We start from the raw sequence: 22319 nt of genomic DNA on the forward strand, positions 1-22319 counted from the left end.
TTTTTGGTAACATTTGAGTTCAGGAGCTGTTGGCAGATCTGAGTTTTTCTTTATGGGTCCAACTTGGACCTTGGAACTGTAACCAACAAAGTGTGGGAGTTTGCTTTGATTTTACCTTTGCATTCAAAAGTATGAAGTCACAAATGAGATTTGTGCTTAAGAAATAAGCATTCGGACTCCTCATGGCTGTTTCTTGCTAAATCAAATCTTTGTGGCATGTTTCAGTACTGAGAGGGCTCATTTTGTAACATTTTTTTATTACAAGAGATGAATAAAGTTTGATGTGCCTCAAAGCTTCTAAAAAAAGAGAAATGTTGGTCTGCCATTCTGGTACTGAAAAACATCTTTCTGCATTTATATAGGTTTTTCATGATAAATGAAATTTTGTTCCTTAGAAAACATGGTTAAAGCTGTAAATTTGTAAACTTTCAACTTTGCCAGTGTGAAAAGAGGTTGCCTTTAATCAAGTTAGTTTATTTTCAGTGTCTTATCCTTAATTTAGTTAACATGATTAGAACTAAACCTCTCTTGGCCTAGTAAATAATGCAAGATTCCATTTTGTAAGGTGCAGAATGAGGAATATGGGAGTTTTCTGCAACATGTTTGATTGTTGTATGTTCCCCTGTGGGTTTTTCAATGCATTTTATTTGCTAAAGATCACAAAAGTATAAATCAGTTTTGTCCACAGAAAGCAAAATAGAGAATTCTTGATGATCCTGCATTGGTACAAAAAAAAAATGCAATTACACTGGAGTGTTACTTCCACCTGCTCTGATTGCAAGCTGTGTGACACTGTGTGTAATGACAATCCAAATAGATAAAATTACGTTTAAAGGCACATACATAAAGGTTCTTAGGTAAATATGCTGAAAAGTGTCTATGAAAAAAGCTAAATAGTTACTCCATGTGAGCAGCTGAGCTGTGTACACACTGCAGTGTTAATGCAATGGTTGTCTCAATGACAGCATCATTAGAGTCACAAAACTTAGCTTTCAAGATTACTTATTATTCACATTTTTCATAAATCTGCTTTATCTTGCATTTTGTTGACTTGAATTTCAGTAAATGTAAGAAATATCCTACTAGGTTTGTGCTAACTCAGATAAAAAAGAACTTACATAAAAAACAATACAAATCAAAGAGTACTGAAGAAATCTCATGTCCAAGAGTGGTGTGTCTTCAGCCTGAAAGCTTCTCTTTTTCTCTTCCCCCAGCTTTTGCAGCTGGTTTAATAAAAGATTGCCTCCCATACTGTCTTTGCTTCTCCTTACCTGGCAGAGCCATGATTCTTGTTGTTTGTTGTACTGAAATGGTAATTTGAGATTTGTTTTTTTTCTGCTTCATCCTCTGAAAAGATGTGAAGACCTCACCTGAAGAGCACTTCCATATAGCTTTAGTAATAGGCATTGAAAATGTATTTTAAAAAGCCCAAACAGCCACGAACAATTCAAATAGGTTGAAAGTGTAAAATTAACAGGTAATTTGAATTAATAGTGTTCCCAAACATAACACCTAGCAGAAAGTGTATTTAGAGAAAAAAATTATCTGCTAATGTCTTTTGTAGCCAACAAACACAGCATGAAAACAGTCTTAGTAAATCTTCATGTTTTTAAATGTCATAACGAATGCTCAGAAATAAAAAAAATTACCCTAAAATTATCCTATATGTGTGGACAAAGAGGCAGAGCTGCACATTTCTTTTCCAACATTTGTCCTGTTTCTCAGCAATGTAAAATTGGTAAAAAAAAATCAGTTAACATAAGTTAGAATAGAGGAAGGGAATCATTTCAGTGCCAGTTGCATTGAATGACAGTTTTTATATATTTTCAGAGTAGTGGTAATCTGGTAATTGTACTATCAGTGTACAGCATTCATCTAAATATGATGTTTGAAAGAAATGGAATTTAACCAGACAATGCCTTCTGATTCCTCTGGTAGGCTGTGGAGCGGATCACTGCTGTCTGTCAATGCTGATCACACTGGGGGGACAGGAGGTGATGTGAGGAGGGAGCTGTTGACACAAGAAGCATCTCCTGGCAGCTTGCCTTAGGTCCTTTGTTGCAGAGAGAATTAAAAATGGTGATCAGAATAATACAGATCAGTCTCTGACTTTTTGTCTCTGGGAGGCTAGCGCACTTTTAATATTCCCAGCAGAATTTGGACTTGCCATGTGTGATGGGCATATAAGGGGCAGTCTCTTCCTCTCCCTTTTCCCCCCCATTTTGTATTTCAAAGAAAAACACCTGCGTCCCTCTTTTATGGGTTGCATTACTTTTGATTTATTAACCTGATGAAAGAGTTGAAAGAGTAGAGGAAAACTCCATCTTCTCCTCTTCCTTCTGTTGTCCATAGCAGGGAGAATCAGAGATGACCTGCAAGTCCTGCTTTCCTGTCAGGACTTGTGCCACAGTCATAGCATGGTTGTGAAGGCAGTAAGGTGTATCTTTATGATTATGTTCCTCTAAATAAGTATTGGGACAGCCAAATTCATCAACAATGGCTTGCTTCAAGAATGAAAAGGGGCTTCAGGTCCCAGTTTTTCATTTTGTGATGGTTTTATCTTTTCTGAGTAGGTTTGTTTATAATGTAAATCTTGCATTTCCTACAGAGACACTATCATCTCAGCAAAGGAAAGCTACTTATGAAATATTTTACAACTACTTCATAAATCAGGCAGCCTGGGATCAGTGATGGCTAAAATAGGATATATAAAAATGCTTCCCAATTAAGTCTGCTCATTTCCAAAAAATGAAAATAGTCCATTGGTTCATTCCCCAATTCTCTTAGTGTATGGCAATATAAAATTTACTTTAATTTCCATTTTCATTGCAGAATATCATTATCAGGTCACATTAAAAACATACAGCCTTGAGAGAGTAGTGCCTTCTACTGATGCCTGTAAGGGAGCTTTCTGTACCCAGGCAGATACGTCTGTGGTTTCAAAACATTGCAAAAAATAAAGCTAAATGACTGCTGTCATATTGTAATGACCCCTGTGGTAGAAATCACTAGCCAAGTGTTTGATCTGGAAGAGCTGCTTTTCTTTAAAAAAAAAAAAAAACAAACCAAAACCCCACAAACAAAAAATCGAAACCCTCAGACATGTTGTGAATTAGATATGAAATAATGGATGCATTGTTTAGTCTAACCATTTAAATTCAGGAAAGGCTATTTACACATGGCAATACTTACTGTTTTATACTGTCTGATTAAGACTATTTTAAGTAGGCTATTAATAAGTAATTTATAACCAGTAATGTATATAAAAATCAAACATTAATAGTTCAATACTTTTTTTTGATTAATGCTTACACTAGATGCTTTCTGAAAAATTTATTTAACCATTGTAGTTGTCAGTTCCATCCCTATTAGCATATTTTGCCAATAAAGGTTGAAATGGTAAATTAACTTTTCCATCCTTGAAATACCAGGAGTTTTTGATTGATTGCTGTTGAGCAGCGAGGCATGAACAAAAAAGTTAATAATCTCCACTAAAAATAATTTTAGAGGAATGGGAAGTCACATAAATTCTGCTTTAGGATGCAGGTTGGGATGCCTTGCTCTCCTCAGTGTGCAGCTTCCATGGTGTTCTGTCGAGTAGCTCAGACCAGCGATGCTCGAATGAGTCAGGTTTTAACAATGCCTCTGAGTTCCGATGCAGTGATTTTTTTTTTGCATCGTTATAGTGCTAATTTCTGAAGTTAATTTTTATTGAGTAGGCTCTGGAGGCAATTGCAGACTCTCACTAAAATGCTGTGGGCTTTTTGTTTTTTCTTTCTTTACTTTCAGTCTAGACCACATAGTGTTTAAATTTCAAGACTTTACTTGACTGATGAAGTCTTCCTCTATTGTGCTCTTAGAAAAGAGGTTGTTTCTGAATGCAATTCTCATAAATTAAAGCTTTTAAAGCAGCATTATAGCTTGTGCCACTCTTACTGTGTTAGCACAAAGATCCAAGTTGGTCATGAATATGGAGCATTCACAGGTTTCTCTGTACGTAGGAGTGGGTTGTCAGGACAGGGCAAAGAGTTGTCATATGGTTTCCTGTGCAGAATATTATTCTAGGAAAGCACTGGAATGTTGCAGTCTGTCAGTAATAAATACCTTGTTTTTAAAAAAAAGAAAGGGAGCACTTCAACAGAATCTGAAAGAAATCCATATGCTAGTTTGCTAAAATGAAAGCATCTTATTGAAGACATTTTGGAACACAGGTGGCTATTTTTCCTGCTGTATTTGTATAATTTCCAAAATATGAGAGATTATTAAAATTAGGCAATTTAAAATTACTGTCACAGTGAAGTCTTCTGTTTGCTTGTATTAAACTTACCTTTGAAGTTTACACAGTGATTCTAATGTGGTTTTCCCCAGTACACATCTGGAAACAAATTGTTTTGAACAGTTACTGACAATGGGTTGTCTCCCACTGGAAAATAAGCAAGAGTTGAGGTAGCAGATTATGGACAGTGAATTATGCTGTTCTTTGAGTACCTCCTCATTAAGCATTACTTATGCTTGTATTGGCACTTCAGTACCTGAATGGTTTATTACAATGTCTCTTAGGTGAAGATAATTTCTGGAATGCCTTTTTCTTAATAAGTTTTTTGAATAAAATGCCCTACTGAGATTGAATTAACATGAGCAAAACAACTCACATACATATTCATTTATTTGTATTTAAGATTCTTTGATAGTACATAATTAGTGTAAGCATGCTGATAGTTTGCTTTTGGAACTTCAATGACAGTTTGATAACAAACCTGTGAGTAATTTTGTTACATGACATGGTTCACCATATACACTACTGTTTGTTGGGTTTTTTTTTTTAACAATTCCACTTTTTTTCTTTTTCAATTATCATATGTTTTCTATGAGATTTTCTTGTTTCCAGTGCTAGTTTTATGTCTAGTAACTTATTCTAATAATAACCCAAACACATTCCAAATCCAAACAGTACAACTGTGTTGTTTTAATTGTGGAGTGATTTTACATTTGTATTTGTGAATGTATTTATTAAATTGTTGTTGCGCTTATTGCTGATGCAAATGAGTATAATGGTGAAATAAAAGTAATCTCAAGATTGAAATAATCTTCCTCACAAATGATTCAAGAAGATATGTTTTGAAGATACATGTTTTATCAATGCATGTAAATATCTTAACGGCAGATTTCAAGAAGATGGGGCCAGACTTTTTTAGTGGTGCCCAGTGACAGGACAAGGGGCACAAATTGAAACACAGGAAATTTCATCCGAGTATGTGGTAAAACTCCTTTACTTCGAGGATGACAGAGCACTGGAACAGTCTGCCATAAGAGAGTGTGGAGTCTCCTTCTCTGGAGATACTCAAAACCTGTCTGGATGTGATCCTCTGCAACCTGCTCTGGGTGAACCTGCTTTACCAGGGGGTTGGACTGGATGATCTCCAGAGGTCTCTTCCAACTCCAACTGTTCTGTGAAAAAACTGAAATGTTGTCCATATCAAAAATAATGTGTGGTTAAGGAAAACTAAATCTTTGATCGTTTCTGAAAGGTTTCATCTGAAAATTATCAAAACCACTGTGGTAAGGAAGAATTTAGTCTTTCATGTCAACAGCTTAAATTGACCAAGACCAAGAAAAAAAGCAGAACTGGTTTGTACTGCCTCTATCTCATGTAATATTGTTACTGTGGTCTAAGAATTGCTGTCAGTGGTGTCCTTGTTTTATCCGTACATGACATTCTTTTAACATTCTTTTAATAAAACATTCTTGCTTTATTGTTTCTGCTGATGCTTTCACACATATTTGCTTCTGTTTGCATTTCATTCAGACTGATCTTGGTATTTCTGTTGCAGGTCTCCACAGACAAATCCCTAAATGGCTCAGGAAAGGATCCACTACTTTTTCTTGTATTAAGGTCACAAGTTGAAGTATGCCAAAACCCCTGTAGTTAAATAAACAAGAGCTTTTTCTTTGTCTCTGCTATCTTGGAAGACCTTTTGGATTTGTCATAGTGATTTTTGAGGGACTATTAAAATATGCAGTCTTTATCTTGCTCTTCATATTCCCCCTGAAGGTACAAAGTATGTCCATGTTTGCTTTTAAGGTAACAAGACTAATTATATAGTTATTACTGAAAATACTGCATCCAGGCAATGGAGGCACAACATGAAGGGTTTTCATCTGTTAATGGACACATTTTAGTCCCTTAACACAAGAGCTGAAATCACTATTGATATTTGGCATATGTTTTTGTTGCTACTTCATCTGCCGAAGTCAAGAGAAATTGCTGGTTTGTTTCACTTTTTGCTTGTTTCCATGTGGCATAGGGAGATACGAAACCTTTTCACCTGCTGACAGTGGATGACTCAGTACAAGAGAGGAGCAATTATGTAAATGTGTCATCCAAGTATTCCCAACCAGTGTGACATGGTAGTTTTTGTAGGAAAGCAAAAGGGACAAAGTGGGTGAGAAATGTAAAAATACAAAAGACGAAATATAAGTAATACCTGCCTTGGTTTGTAGCAGTAGATGGGCTGAATGTTTAATAAGCAGAGGTCAATGATACAGCAGCTAACATCTTGGTTATTTGTGGATTTACTGGCTCTGTCACAACAAGAAATGTTTTAGAGATGGCTGCAGAGAACAGATGCAAGAACTGTGGAAAGCTTTGCTAATGAGCATGTATTTGTATATGTGTGGAGGAAAACACAGCAAGCTGTAAGTGATTTGATGCACCCACTTGCTGATTTGCCCCAATCAAACAAGTCACTGCCTGTGTGCAGTGTATCCTTTTTGGTGGAAGAGGTAGGACATGCACATATGGCTCCTCGCTCTCATTTCTGCTGGAGGCTGCTGTCCTTGACAGGGTTCACTCTATGCTGCATGGTCTTAGGTTCATTTAATTTTTACATGCAGATGGCTAATATAGGGTAGACCTTATCAGGTCATGTATATATACATATAAGAAGACAATGAAATAATTTTTTAGTTTCAGAAAATAAAACTAGAAACTAATTTTATGTTACATTGTTCCAGCTTTTTATCATGTTTTCATATTGAAATCAGTTTGATTTTAATATGCTAAGAGGCCTAAAAATTCCATATATCAGCAAAGAGATTCTGTTGAGCTGCATCTATCAGCAAAACACAAGTTTAAAATTACATACTGCATGTGGATGATTGATGAGGGAGTTTGTGTCACCAACACATGATAGGTCATGCGTTGCTGCAGTAGTACAATGTAACACACAGCAAAGCACTGGCAATGTTCTGGCAGGTTTCAGGGTACATTATCTCCTGCTGTGCCCAGCAATTTATGATGTTCAAATATGGATATCTAATTGTATTTCTAACATTAGGGAAGAAAAGGAGACTTAAAGCAAAAATGACCATGTTCTTTTCCTTTGCCAGTATGGCAGTCATCTGGATTATTGGAAGGTTAAAAGAAAAGTTAAAAATTCTTTCCACACATCAGGAGTGTATTTGGGGTGACTGTTAGGCAGTTTTACAGCTTATCTTACTATCAGAACTATTTTGCCGCTAGATGGTGTCCAGACCTAGAATTTTAAAAAAAATTCCTATTCTTGAGGTCAAGAAAAATGTCAGTATTTCTCCAGTTTTTGTATCTTAATCTGGTTCCATTTACTACAGTCAATCCTGGGCACTTGCATATTGCTCCGGATTCTAAGACATCAGTCCTAATAAGCTGAATTTCTGGCTTTTTTTTTAATTGAAGGGAAGTGTTAAGTACTAATATTAATTTCTTTTAGTGTTTCCTGTGAACGCATTTGAAGATTTAAAAGTTGAGGCCCATTTCACTAAACCCAGTGTTATTCTGGGTTTAACAGTGCTGTCTAACAGAGAATGGACCTGTGAACTGCTTCCTTGCTGGGAGGATTTTGAGCAAAGAAAAGGGAATTCAGTTATAAGAAGAGTAAAAGAAAGCAGATTGGGACTGGACAATACAGAAGTCCAATAGTGGAGTTCTGTAACAGATGGCAGACTGTAAAAAAAAAAAAGGGAGAGGAAATCTGAAGTCTCAATCAACAATTGATTTTGTAAGTGAAATACTTGATCAAAAAAATCTAAAATTATACTTCAAGCCTCTATATATTTTAAGAAAAAAACAAACCAAGTCAAACCAAACCTCACTTCTTGCATTCTGTCAGGCCAGAAATGCCACCATCATCTTAACAGTGAAGCACCTTGCCTGCCCAGAGTTGTCCAATGGGAACACATCTCTTCTCTTTGACAAGTTGGAATAAATCTGATTCAGCTCCATAAATTTATATTTCTTCAGAGGAATGCCACACTTTGGTAACTCAATAGAATATTTTTCCATGTGATTTTTTAAATAGTATTTGATTTAGGGTCATACTGATTTTTTCAGTGTATAACTCATGGTTTATCAGATGTGTGTCAGAGTCCCAGCTCTACTTTCTTATTCTTAGTGAGTATTGCTTGAGTCCATTCACAGGGCTGGGAGGAGCAGAGAGAACCATTCATTACAGTCAGCTGGCAAGGAGGGGAAAAAGCTTGTTTCTAAATAGAATGTAAAAAAGCTTGTTTCTAAATATAATGTAAATATAATGCACAGGATGCATTAGGCATATGTAATTTCTGTCTGAAGACATCTGTGTTTGAAAAATTAAGAGCAAATATGCCCAGCTGGTGACATGGTGAATGGTTGCATGGCAAAACTTTATAAAAAATAAAATTTTGTTTCTAGTAAACTGGCACTTGGAGAAAGGGAAGCACAGGCAAAGTAACGCAGGAATGATGTCAGATCTTTCTTAGTTGTATAGAGCAAAAAAAAGTCACAGGACTGTGGGGTAGGTCAGGAAATAATTTCTGCTTTATGAAATAGCTGTTAGTGTGGTGTCTTTCAGCTACAAACTCCCTAATTTCAGCTGTAATGGCGGATGAAAATTGGGGCAAATGGGTAGGAATTTTTTTAAATCAAGAGTGCAAGATAGCCTCAATTTCCAAACAAAAGATAAAGTCTGTCTTCCAGCTACTAGTAATTACCACAGGCTTTTAAAATTTTGCTCTCTGTTAAGTGTCATTCATTTTAAATTGGGTGTATTTCTCATTTTTTTACTCAATAAGCAAGCCAAGGAAAATCAGCTACCCAGTAATTTAGTAAAATTAAAATTGTCCAGTTGGTTGTATTGCTTGCATAGATCTCCCAAATCCACTATACTACAATATGGCACACCAACTAATTTCTTTTATATCATGCTTATAAGCATGACATCGTTGGACCATTTCTGCATTGCATTCTTGTCTGGTAGCATTTTGTATAGATATAAGGGTGAAGCCAGGAGGGAATAAGGTTCTGAACACAGCACAGGAGGACATCAGGTTGAGTGTGGAAGATGGGAAGTTGCTCCTGTCAGCTGTTGATGGTGGAGCAGCTTAAAGCCCAGGCCGAATGCTGGAGTTGCTCTAAAACACAATTTTTTTTCACAACCTCACAAGTGCAAAACTGTCAGTCTCCTCCTGGATCTGTCCTTGGCATGTCATGCAGAGATGGTAGGGGTCCTGCAGGTTTCTCCTAAAAGATCCTTGTTAGGGACTAGGGCTGGCTTTCTAAATGAAGCATTTGTGATGTGAAAAGTCATGTATTTGTGACCTTATGTTCTTAATGGCACCAACATACCTGCCTATGCATTGCAGGTGCTTGTGGGAAGCCAGACAAAGAAGGAGCATTTGAAGAGCCATGGCTGCACTTATATAGTGAGGTTACCCACAGAAGTGACTGCAGGCTCTCTACAAAGAAAGAGGTACAAAGAGGCAAATAGCAATGTTATTTAAAAACAAATCTTAAAACTTGCTTGTTTCCTGTGTTAAGACTGCTGTTTGCAATTAGATTCAGCACAGTAGTCAAGGTTGCTCGAGTAAATCACCCTGTTGCTTGACACAGTCCTCTCATGACAATACAGGTTCAAAATAGCCCTTTTGTGATTGCTTTATAAAACAAGGGGACAGTGGCTATTCCTCTTGTGCCAAGGATGCTGAGGAATAGACAGATTGTTCAGAGAGATAACTGGCTTCACTTGCATTCCAGGCCTTGCAGTGTTTCACTGACAACATCAGATTTGCTCTCCGAGGGTGACTGGCATGAGGCTTTGTATAAGGTGGCCAGGGGATTCACTAGATATGATCCTTTGTTGGCAAAGGAGATTCAGGATCCCATACTTCTACTAATGGTTTCATATATGTTGATGATGTGGGCATCCAATATTTTTACCTCGTCTATATCTATTCCTTCTATTTCCTTTCTCTATAGAATTGGTCAAAACACTGGTCCCTAAGTCATGGGGGACTCTCATGGAGGTCATGTAAAATCCTTGGTTTAAAAAATTTGGTTATATTTTGGTTCTAAGTAGAACAAGCTGGTCCCTTAGGAACTGTGATTCAAAAAGTTACTAATTTTGAAAAGACTTATATTCCTGTTATGGTTAGAGCAGTACATCTGGACATTCTTTTTTCAGTTTTTCAATTTCCTAGCTTAGGTTTGAAAGGTAATGCTACACTTTGTGGCCATATTTTCCTGACATGGGAACAATCCATGGTTCTAAAGTTGCAGATGCAATATTCTTTAAACTTTTTTTCCTTCCAAGGATCTTGAAGAGTTTCAGGTTCTTTGAGAAGGTTGGTTTTAAAATAGAGGCCAGGAATTCAGGCAAGTCAAGTGTACTGAAGCAAAATAAGTGGGTTTGGTTATTTTCTTGATTGGCTGAAATGATTTTGATGGCTGTGGAAGGACTGTAGTTTATCAAAAGGGAGAAAATTATTGTTCCTGTCTAGAAATTCTCTCCATTTAGTGGGATAGAAAATACAAAAGGTGAGGTGGGAAAAAGTGGCAGGGGGTATGAAGAACTGGAAGATTATCAGTGCAATGCTTTTTTATCTTCCTTCAAGTAAGCATATCTGAAAGAAATGCAAGTGGGAATACAAGACCATTAGCATGATGCAGTTACTTTAGAATCTCCCTGCAGACAATAAACATATCAAATACTAAGGACAACAGTAAAATAAAAGTCGGAATGGAAATACATTAATGATAATTTCGCATAGTGATTTTAACATTGAAAATACCATCATATCACATAAATTATGCTTTCTGTAAGTATAATTTAATTTCCTCATATATATTTTCTACCTTGCTCAACCTTCAGAGCAAGTCACAGTAGCTGCTGCCAGTGGATTATGTAGGCAGTTGTGGCCTTGGACTAATTGTAAATGGTGCTGCAACAAAAGCCAGTGACTTACCTGTTCCTGCAAGAAAATGTTTGTTCACTTTCTGAGACTAAGCTGCTATGAACTAGCTCCTTCCATAAAATTTTTCGTACCTTGTAACTCTACATGGTTGGGAACAGAAACCATGTAGACAAGTATCACTTTAAATGAAAGGGCTTCCAATATAATTTAAATGTATGCTCTGCAGGGAGCTACCCTGTGCTGGGCAAATTCCTGCTTTGTGTATTTCATTTGACCTGATAAATCTCTTACATAATTATACTTCTGAATCAATAGTTACGATGAAAGTAGGAATGTGTGAATGAGAATTCTAAGAATAGGAGTGAGAAACATCTTAAAATTAGGGAGTTCTTTTTTATGAAGGGAAAAGAAAGTTTGGCATATAGCAAACCTTGTTCCAAGGTAGTTCATTTGCAGCAGACACTTCATTTTGGATATGAAACATTTGGTTGCACATATGTACAAACTGAAATTGAAAGAAATGTTCTAAAATGACAAATATTTTCCCACTATTTTTAACTGGACTGCAATTGTTATTTTAATCACTGAATTTTGAAGTCGGTAGCTAAAATGTTAGAAAAGGTTGGATTTTGTTTCAGGAAGTTTACTTTTTGTTTTAGTTTTATGGTCTTCTTTCATCTATAAAGGTTATTCCGTCAGTTTCATGGCTACACTCATACAAACTAAAATAAAAAGAATTACAAAGAATTGGGAGAATTTATCTGTGCTTGAGCAGGTTTTGGCCCACATGATCTTCAAAGGTCCCTTCCAGCCTCAACCATTCTATGATTCTGTGATAAACTTGCACATTTCCTCAAGCTGTGTAAGCCAAAATGTATCTTGATATATCCATATTCTTTCTGGAGATGAATAGGTAAACATACATCTTAATATAAGAACAGTATTTAATAGCTACCTATCACGGGTTGCCAAAAATATTTCCAATTAACCACTTTTTTGGAGTGTGGTTTGTCTTTTGGCAGAGTAAGTTCTGTGAAAAACTCTTTTGTCAAAATACTTTGAAAAACAATAATAAAGAGAGTTGGGAGAGTTGGGAATATAATCTGGTGTTTCAACACAATAAGATTTTCCTATTCATCATGTTCATGGAGAGTGTGACTTTTTCAGTTAGTTGTTTTTAATGAACGATTTTAATGGCTAAAGCCTAGTTTCTAACCTTTTTTGTGGCTTCCTGATTTGTTTTTTCATAAAGAAGGCTGCCATCTCCTTCCCTGTGACAATGCAGGGAGCGTGGGTGGGGTACACAGAGGCTCTGCTAGGAAGGATGGCTGAATTCCTGGAACCTGCTCTGGAGGGAGGTGAGCAAGCAGAGGATGGCAGGTTGTGAGGATGAGGATTTTGCTGGAGTGTGGACTTTGTTTTGATTCAATTGTGTACTGATTAAAATTAACAAAAATGTAAGATGGATGTCATACCCATCTAATGGATTGAGTTCCATGAATTAATCGACAAAGAGCAGTATTTATTCTTTTTTTTTGGATGTCTGCTTGGCAAATACATTTCTTTAGATAACTGTTTCTGGTTTCCATGGTGATCTTACTTCTGCTTGTTAAAGGTATTTTTAAGAATCTTTCACATTCTTTGAAGAGCTAAGCTCTTGCTAAGAGCTAGCACTTCAGCACTATCTCAGCTGTTGATGCCTGCATAAACACATTGCATCTGGCAGTGAAATTCAAGGAGTACAGATTGGAGGAGAAGCAAAAGTAATTTTTGCTGCTCTGAATCAGACTAATTTACTCTGATAACATTTCATGGTCAGACAATGTTACTGTTTGTAGATTCAGTAAACTTGAGCCACAATAAAGGCTAGAAGGACTTCTGGACAGCATGCCATTGTATCTACTTTCTCAGTGTACTTCCATGCAACTTAATGTACTGTGTGGCTCCTTATCTGTGATGTGTCTCAATTAAAAAAAAATGTAGGGGATTACTGGAAACAACCATTTTTTCAATCTCATACAATAGAGTTGGTATATAGTACATGGAGATTTATTGAGTGCTGATAGTTACGATAACAGGATAAAATGAACTGATTTTGGCAGGCTTTAAACATGTTTCTAATGTGAAAAGAGCTGCTTCTCATGCAGTGGTTACATTTAATATTTCATATTTCTTTTTTACTTGGAGAAATGGTCAAAGGCACAGATGAGCTCCTTATGGGGAGCAGCTGAGGTTTGTTCAGCTTGGAGGAGAGAAGGCAAAGGGGTGACCTCATTGCAGCCTACACCTTCCTCAAGAGGAGAAGCAGAATGGGAGGTGCTGATCTCCTCTCTCTGGTGACGAGCAAAGGGACACGAAGAAATGGAATCAAACTGCATCGGGGAAGCTCAGATGGGACATTAGGAAGATGTGCTTCACTGAGAGGGTGACTGGTCACTGGAACAGGCTCCCCAGTGGAGTGGTCACAGCAGCAAGCCTGACAGGGTTCAGGGAGTTTCTGGATGATGTTCTTAATCGTAGGGGGGTTTAGTTGTAGGCAGTCTTGAGAGGAGCAGGGAGTCAATGAACCTCACTTCCAACTTCAGCTATTCTATTCTAAGGTTGATATTTATGTCCTGCTCAGTCAGTCTGTGTGCTGAGAAGGTGGTCAAATAATGTCAGGTATCATAAGGGTTTTATGCAGACACAGCTCACTCTCTGAGAAGACCAAAGATATGTTTTTCCTTTTTAAATTAAAAACACTTCATCTTTCTGCGTTAGTGGTGGAACTTGGCACTATGGGATATGCTTTGTGACATGTGATTGTTTATAAATGACACTCATGTCCCTGACAGTATTGACTTATAGGAAATTGCAAGATGCTGCATTTTCCAGCTGCTTGTTCACTCCAGCTTTTCTTGGATGCCTCCCAGCTAACCAGTACAAACCCCTTAGGAAGTCTGAATCCAAGATAATGTAGCTCTAGACCAGTTATCCAGCAGAAACCCTTCTGAAACTAACCCATGGTAGAAAATGACAGCTTTGCCCACTGTGAGGATGTGCAACAGCCCAGTATAGTTGTAACCTCAGGAGAATAAATTTTTTCCAGGTTCATCAGTGAATGACTAATAGATGGAGAGTGAAAAAGAGCCTCTAGACATTGTGAAAAGATTCATAGCACAATTGGTATTCAGAGCACAACTGCTTGTTGAATTGCCTTGTTGCCTGGAACAGTGTTATCCTCTTCCATGGAAAGGAGTTGCTGGGGAAAAGTGAGGAACAATGAAATGGGAAATGTTTGCAGTTTTGTTCCAAAGCTTCTTATATTTGATACCATGCAAAGTTTCTGGTGTAATTTTTCCTCTGCTTTGGGATGCATGAAGGGAAATACCTGATTTGAGGGTGTCAGCAGAAAGATCTACCAGTCTATACTAAAGCTTATCTGGTTCATTAGAGCAGTTTATTAATAGATAAATTACTTATAGTTGCAAATGAAAAAATAATGTTTCCCTGAGGGATATTCCCTGACTAATTTTCCAGTGTCCCAACTGGACACTTCTGTCTGCTTATCCTTTTTTGCCTTTCAGGCTCTGACTTTATTTTCTGTTTGAAGAGTTCTTCCTTGTCTTTGAACCAATACTTTTTTTTTTACTCTTCATTCTTCCCATTTAGGATCAGTCAGAACCAGAGCTAATTTCATTTCCCTGTGACTCTGATGTGTAAATGACAATATGACATAATTTGTAGAAGTAATTCAACAGCTGAGAATATGGAGTCTTGAATGAAGCTCCTCTGCAGGACCCTGGAGAGTAGCTCAGTAGTTCTCTAGAGGCTTCTGAAAGATTAATGAAAACACTTCTGATTTCTTAGAGTTTTCTATTCTTCATTTATATTAATTCTAATGGAGGTGAAACTTGCTTGGGAATTAAGGTTATAATCAATGCAATTGAAACTAGATGAAAGATCTAAATTAATGTAAAACAAACAAACCAACAAACAGAAACACACACACAAAAAGCCTGTTTTCTCCCCTCTCCAGGGCATTGTAAAAATATACTATTACTGTTAGAAGTACTTTCTAATAGCTGGGGAGTTGGAGATACTTTTGAAAGCAAGTGGTTTGATTAACTGAGTATCTCCTAGCAACTTAGAAAGCTTAAATACAACTGATTGAATACTGCCTGAGGAATACCTTGTCAAGCCCAAAGCACCTGCCAAAACCAGGTGATGATTCCTTTCTTTAAAAGACATCAGATAGTAGAGATGTAACTCAATATTTTGTCAGTATCGAAAAGGAATTTGCATAAAACACCTGACACAATATATAGAAAATAGAATCCCAAATGATATTCAAGTACTGCAGACCAAAATAGGAGGTCTGTGAGGTAGATTTTAAAAGTTAATATTGTATGCTTCTGTTGAAACAGTGCTGTTTTATCAAGAAGCAAGCAGAACTAGACCTTTTGCTAGTTCTTGGTACTTGCCACTTGCTTTACACATTGGCCATGTGAACAAGAATATGATATTGCTGGTATTTTACGTGGACAGCCATAGGAAAACTCTACTTGGCACATAAAAACTTGGGGGTTTTTATTGATTGGAGGAGAAATCAAGGCAAAGAATGATAGTGCCAACAGAGAGAAGTGTTGGGGGACTGCAGCTGCTTTTTTGTATCTCAATCAGCAGCTTAAGATGCTGTTTTCTCTCATTATGTCTATTTGTAGGTAACCTACAAAAACGCTAACAAATCTGCCACATAAATCAATTACACTTCAACTCAAAAGAACTTCTGGTAAGTGTCAACAATATAGAGTAACCACAACATGGCTGTTGATATGGTCTGCAGTAAGAACAATTTAACTTTGCTTGGAGGTGGGAAGCTAAACTCTACTTTGCATGCTGTCCAGCTACAGAGAATAAATGGAATTGTCTTGTCAGGCAGTATTTGTATGCTGGTAGCTATGCTTTGACTGATCTGGTGGTACTGCACAGTACAGCTTTGGGAGAAATAAAATAAAGGAGAAAAAGAATGTCTGTGTAGTCAGGGTTGGAAAGCTGGGACCAGGTGACATGATTTTGAATATGTGTGCCCCACTCAGCTGTGTTAGCAGAAATCCTGCCTCCATAGATCAGAGGGGCTGAAGAACTTGATCTAGACAGGCTGAAGCAGTTGGGGTTGTTCAGCCTGGAGAAGAAAAGGCTCCTGGGAGACCTCATTGGAGCCTTCTAGTACTTCAAGGGGGCTGCAAGAGAGCTGGAGAGGGACTTTCAACAAGGGCATACAGTCACAGAACAAAGGGGAATGGCTTTAAGCTGAAAGAGGGCAGGTTTAGATTGGATATTAGCTAGAAGTTCTTTACTGTGAGAGGGGTGAGGCACTGGAACAGGTTGCCCACAGACATTGTGGATGCCTCATCCCTGGATGTGTTCAAGGCAAGCTTAAATGGGACTTTGAGCAACCTGGTCTAGTGGAAGGTGTCCCTGCTCATGGCAGGGGCATTGGAACGAGATGATACTAGAGGTCCCTTCCTACCCAAACTATTCCATGATTCTATGATCTTTCTAAAGACAGATTCTTAAAGGAGAGAGAAAATCCTATGAGTTTTATGGTATCTTGATATGCATTAGAAAGGCCCCATGCTGTAAGAACAGATCACTTAATTTACTCTTGGGCTGATGCTGTGTGAGATAGAATCATAGGGAAATTTGTGATGGAGAACTTGTGTCTGTCATATGATATTTCTTTCTGAGATCTGGATGGAATGCAATGATAAGGGAAAAATACTGTCATAGCTAATCTTGGTTTTTTTCTGTACTTCTGTTTCACTGCCATCCATCCAGACTATTTGAAACAAATGTATAGGGCTTGCATATCCAAAACAGTGGGTTGCATTCTGTGTATTCTTCTGTGAAGTTACGTGCATCAAGTCTTTTCTGTTCTGTTTGTTCCATTTGTTTTGTTATTAGGTACATAGAGAATGTCTTGGGGGAGGGTGGAAAGGTAGATTTCTTCTGGATGTGGCTTTACACTGGCCTGTCTGTGCCACTGAAATGGTCAGTGAAAAGAAAAGCAAGCTGTGATCCACTTACAAACAGATTAAAACTATATACTTATATTTATATTTTAATTATATTTGTATTTACTTAGTGTATTTTTATCTTTAAAAAATATTTCTGTACTATTTATTAAAATATAAGCACTTTAGCCAATGTCTGTATTTGAATACTCAGGATGGACCATTTAATACAGGAATCAACGTAAGTATCTAAAAATATGGTTTGGATAGTTATCTTAGGCGTTTGCCTCTGAAATCCCCTAATACATTTATTACCAGAAGCCGGGAGGAGGCAGCTGGGGTGTGATTGTTTTCAGCCTTCTGATTTATAAAGCCACTAGCCATTACAGACTTCCTAGTTTGAGCAGCATGATGATGCAAATCAGTGATACCTGGCAAACGCCAAACAATTATTTTTATTTGCAGTACTAGGGAACATTCAAATCTGTTAAGATTATTGTTATTGGGGTTTGGGGATAGTCGTTTGTTTGTGTATTTTCCTTTTTTTATGCTTCCTGTCTCTACTCACAGGTAACATCATGGTGCTGTGGTCGACTTGCAGAACATCGCTACTTAAATCTGTAACAAACCGATTCATTAAGAATTTGGCCTGCTCGGGGATCTGTGCCAGCCTAGTCTGTGTGCCTTTTGACATTGCTCTTAGTGCCAGTCCACACTGCTGCTGGTGGATCTATACGATGCTCTTCTGCAGAATTGCCAAGTTTCTGCACAAAGTCTTCTGCTCAGTGACCATCCTAAGTTTTCCAGCCATTGCTCTTGACAGGTAATGGGGAAAATTTGCCATGATCCTGGATTTTTCTTTCTTCTTTGTCTTGATAAATGTGGTATCACTGTCTGTAATGCACACCAGTGTTGCCACTGGAACAGCATATCATTTGCCCTTCTCCAATAAGACTTGTGATCTGCCTCACAAAAAACACAAACTCCTACCACTTGTAAGTGTGAAGAGTTAGGTCTGTCATGAAAACTCTGTGAGCTTAAAAGTCCACAGCAGTACTCTAGTAGTAAGCAAACAGCCAATCAGTGTCTGAAATTTGAAGTGCATGTCAGAGATGCACTTTTTTTTTAACTGCACACAGAATGTTCAATGTTCAGCAATGCTTTTGCTCAGGGCCTTGCCAACCACAGTTTGCGCAAAGCAAAACACCATTGTGCTTCCAATAGATGGATACATGTAATTTGTGACCAACAGCTTTTTCCAAATATCCAGAAAAAATCTGTTATAAAGCAACTTTTAAAACAATGAGTCTGGCCTTTGAATGTGAGATGTGCCTCCATCATGTCTTTTGAAATTTTGAGTGTGTGCAATGTCCTGTCTAGTTTACAAGTAAGTAAATGGTGAAATTTTCAAAATAATATTCATATGCATCAGCCAAAGTGATACATTGAAAGAAATTTTCACCATCAAAAATGTAGCTTGACATTTAAATATTCAGGTTTTTTCTACAGAGAGACCTGAAAAGGCAGACCTTTGGGGGGGCTTTTTGTTGCTTTTGTTGTTTTTTTTTTCTTTTCATAAACAGGTAGTCAGTTGGCAACTCAGTTAGGGATTTGGAGCTTTATGCTTAGATGGCTCTTGAGAAGTTTCTCATAAGCAGTATGCTCATTAAATTTTTTTTTTTTTTTTTTTTTTGACAGATACTACTCTGTTTTGTACCCTCTGGAAAGAAAAATATCTGATGCAAAATCCCGAGACCTGGTTATCTATATCTGGGCCCATGCAATAGTGGCCAGCATTCCAGTGTTTGCTGTGACCAATGTGTCTGATATTTATGCCATGTCCACTTGCTCTGAATCTTGGAGTTACTCCCTTGGCCACCTGATATATGTCATCATCTATAACATCACCACTGTGATTGTACCAGTGGCTGTGGTATTTCTCTTTATGATTCTTATTCGCAGAGCGCTGAGTGCCAGCCAGAAGAAAAAAGTCATCATAGCTGCATTAAGGACCCCTCAGAATACAGTTTCTATCCCATATGCCTCCCAGCGAGAAGCTGAGCTCCACGTCATGCTGCTTTCTATGGTTACGATATTTATCTTCTGCAGTGTTCCCTACGTGACGTTGGTGATTTACCGCACTATACTCAATATTTCAGATATATCAGTCTTCTTGCTCCTCACCGCTATTTGGTTGCCCAAGGTCTCTTTGCTGGCAAACCCTTTATTATTTTTAACTGTTAACAAATCAGTACGGAAGTGTTTAGTGGGGACAATAGTACAGCTGCACCGAAGGTTTAGCAGGAGAAACATTGTCAGCTCGGGTGGTATTGCAGATGATAATCTGGAGCCCAGTGTCCATTCAGGAAGCCAGCTTCTGGAGATGTTTCACATTGGGCAGCAACAAATCTTCAAGCCTACGGAAGATGAGGAGAATGAGACCAAATCCATTGGCTCTGGTGACTTTCAACGGAAAGAAATTCCTACTGCCAGTTTAGAGCTAGGACAGACTTTGGTTCACAGGTTTATACCTCAGACTATTGCAGACTCTGCAGCTCAGGTGGCCCTAGCTGTGCCCACAGAGGCTGACACAGTAAATGACAAGTATTCCATGCAGTTTGGTTTTGGACCCTTTGAGCTGCCTCCACAGTGGCTCTCAGAAAACCGAAACAGTAAGAAGCGACTCCTGCCTCCTTTGGGGAATACCCCTGAAGAGCTAATCCAGACAAAACAGCCTAAGTGTAAAGCAGAAAGAAAAGTCAGCAGAAACAATAAAGTCAGTATCTTTCCCAAGGTGGATTCCTAGTTAAGAGCAGGAGTTTTAAGTGACAGAGGAAGGTCACTTTCTACTACATGTTTGATCCCATGGATCTTTATTATGTTGAAATTTGTTACAGCCTGATTTTTTTTGCCAAATATAAGTTAAATGAACAAACAAAAGAAAAACATATATACAAGTGTTCCTTATTAATATGAAATACTTCATGAAAATAATATATCAAATGATGGAAATTTGTAGTTTTATCTCTGAATCCTTACAATGATACCTGTCTTATCATTAACTTTCAAAAGTACATATGGATTTGGCAACTCTTTTTATGGCTGGATTATGGAAATATGGCAGTTGGTTTTCTGGGAAACCTCATGGTGTATTAAAATGGACTGGGTATCAAAGTAACTTAACAGGAGAGGCTGTAGAGGGCAGAAGACATGCAGCATGGGTAAGTCCTACTCTCCTGCAAGTAGACACAGTAAGATTCTGCACATTTCATTAATGAAGTAAGATGGACTATTAAGTGCATTTGTTTTCTGTTAAGCGCATTTGTTTGATCAGTGTTAAAACTTGCTGGATGTTTTTGCTCAAATTAGCTACCAAGCGTTTGCCAAACATCTAAAGTATTTTAAAACCTGAACCGATGTTTTTTGGCTTAAAACATCCACAAAGCCAAGAATACCCAAATCATCATGTGTGTTAAACCTGAGAAAGACCTTTTTTTTATAAAGATCCCATGTATATTCCTGTAGTTTTAAGTAAAAACTGGTTTGGAGACCATGCAGGACAAATCCTGATTCCAATAAACAAATATATATGTGCTAAGAATCCTGTGATAAAGGGCATATACAAATGTCCCTAAAGTGTAATGTATGTATTGAGTAACTATGGGGTAAGCCTTGAAATAAACTAAGCTGCTGGTGCACTCTGCTGTTTTCTTACGGGACAGCTAGCAAATGGAAGAAGTGGGTGTGAAATGCTAGTAGCCTTTCTCTGAGTACGACAGTCTCAGTTCCTGAGTCTGTCTCTCACTCACACACAGAGAGACTCACAGAGAGGGATTCTGAGTGTTTCAGTGACAACTGAACTGTTGGCTGAAGAAGCTGGTAACAGACCTCAAAAGGCAAAGGTTTATTAATGCTGTTGCTCCATATTGCCAGAGGGAGAGAGGTTTTCCTCCTATCTTCACAGATACAGATACCAACCATGCTGCTCCACTCTTCTTGCAGAGTAGAGCGCCCAGTGTGTGAACACAAGACTTGCAAATCTGGTGCCTAATTCCTGAGTCACAGTCATGCCAACCCTGGTATCAGCTCAGCAGCCTTTCTGTGAGAGTTCAGGCATTGTGCTGCAGCTTGCCTCCCAGCATAATCACAGGCATATTGTCTCATTTATACTGAATGTGAACTTTAAACTATTTCTGTCTGTTAGGTGACCTAAAACTATTGCAGCCCTGGTATTTTCATTCTTGTTCAGTTGCAAGTAGTGTTTCATCTGCACTCACTGTTGTCTCTGTGGGTAGTTTCTTAAAAGCACAATCTCGTAACACCTGTTTACTCCTTGTGGTTTTCCTGTACTTCAGCCCTTTGCTGCATGCTGAACCTTTATCTGTGGTTACTGTCTGTTTATGAAAGTAGTTTTTTCTTTAAAGCATATTTTAAAAGGGACAAGGTGAAAAATCTTGAGAAGTTCACAGTAACTTACTAAATCCAACCAGTTAATCTTAAAAGTGAGAAAAAATTCTGCTAAAGCAGAATGTACCTTTTCTTCCTTTGACATGTTTGAAGGAAGTCACCAGCTTCTGATGGCTCCAAGGTGGTATTTCTACAAGTCATTAAAAGCAAATGTTTTAATAAAAATGTATTTAAAGAAAAGTGTGTAAGTTAATGTGTAAAATATATTTTTCTCCATTTCCTCTGTGGTTTCAGTGCACTTCATTTCTTGCTAGTTCAAGAGCTTCTCAGCTTGGGAGTGAGGAACAGTCTTCAGTGGGTGGTGGGAGCCTGAGCTGCCCTTCTTAGATACAGAGATGAGAAGATAGACATATCTTGCCTGAAATCAGACAGAAGAAAGATTCCAGAAAAAATTTGTCCTTCTGTGGCAGAGGTGGAGAAGTACCACAGCATTCATTTTTTTTAAGTGTCAATAAAAAGTAATTTAATGAAGTGTTTGTTTTTCCAAAGTTAGTGAAAGAACAGGTGCCATTGAGAAAATCTTGAAAATCTAAAAATCAAAGTAGGAGTTGTAGTTTCCTTATGAATTTTGGCTAAGTTTAACATTCATGTCCCACTTACATATAAGTACTGCTCAAAATCTCTGTGATTACTGAATGTGGATAAATGTTG

General features: G+C 37.7%; 1 protein-coding gene across 1 annotated transcript in view; it reads left to right on the forward strand.

Annotated features, from left to right (window-relative positions):
• GPR176 (G protein-coupled receptor 176) overlaps positions 1–20199 on the forward strand; it is a 33824-nt gene extending 13625 nt beyond the window's left edge. Inside the window, exons 2-3 of the mRNA XM_069015984.1 lie at positions 17772–18024; positions 18900–20199. Of these exons, the coding sequence (XP_068872085.1) occupies positions 17772–18024; positions 18900–20007 (1361 nt within the window). The 3' untranslated portion in view covers positions 20008–20199. The remainder of the gene's footprint in view (positions 1–17771; positions 18025–18899) is intronic.
• The last annotated feature ends 2120 nt before the right edge of the window (positions 20200–22319 follow it).

The sequence above is a fragment of the Aphelocoma coerulescens genome, chromosome 5, assembly GCF_041296385.1.
Source record: "Aphelocoma coerulescens isolate FSJ_1873_10779 chromosome 5, UR_Acoe_1.0, whole genome shotgun sequence".
Lineage (NCBI taxonomy): Eukaryota > Metazoa > Chordata > Aves > Passeriformes > Corvidae > Aphelocoma > Aphelocoma coerulescens.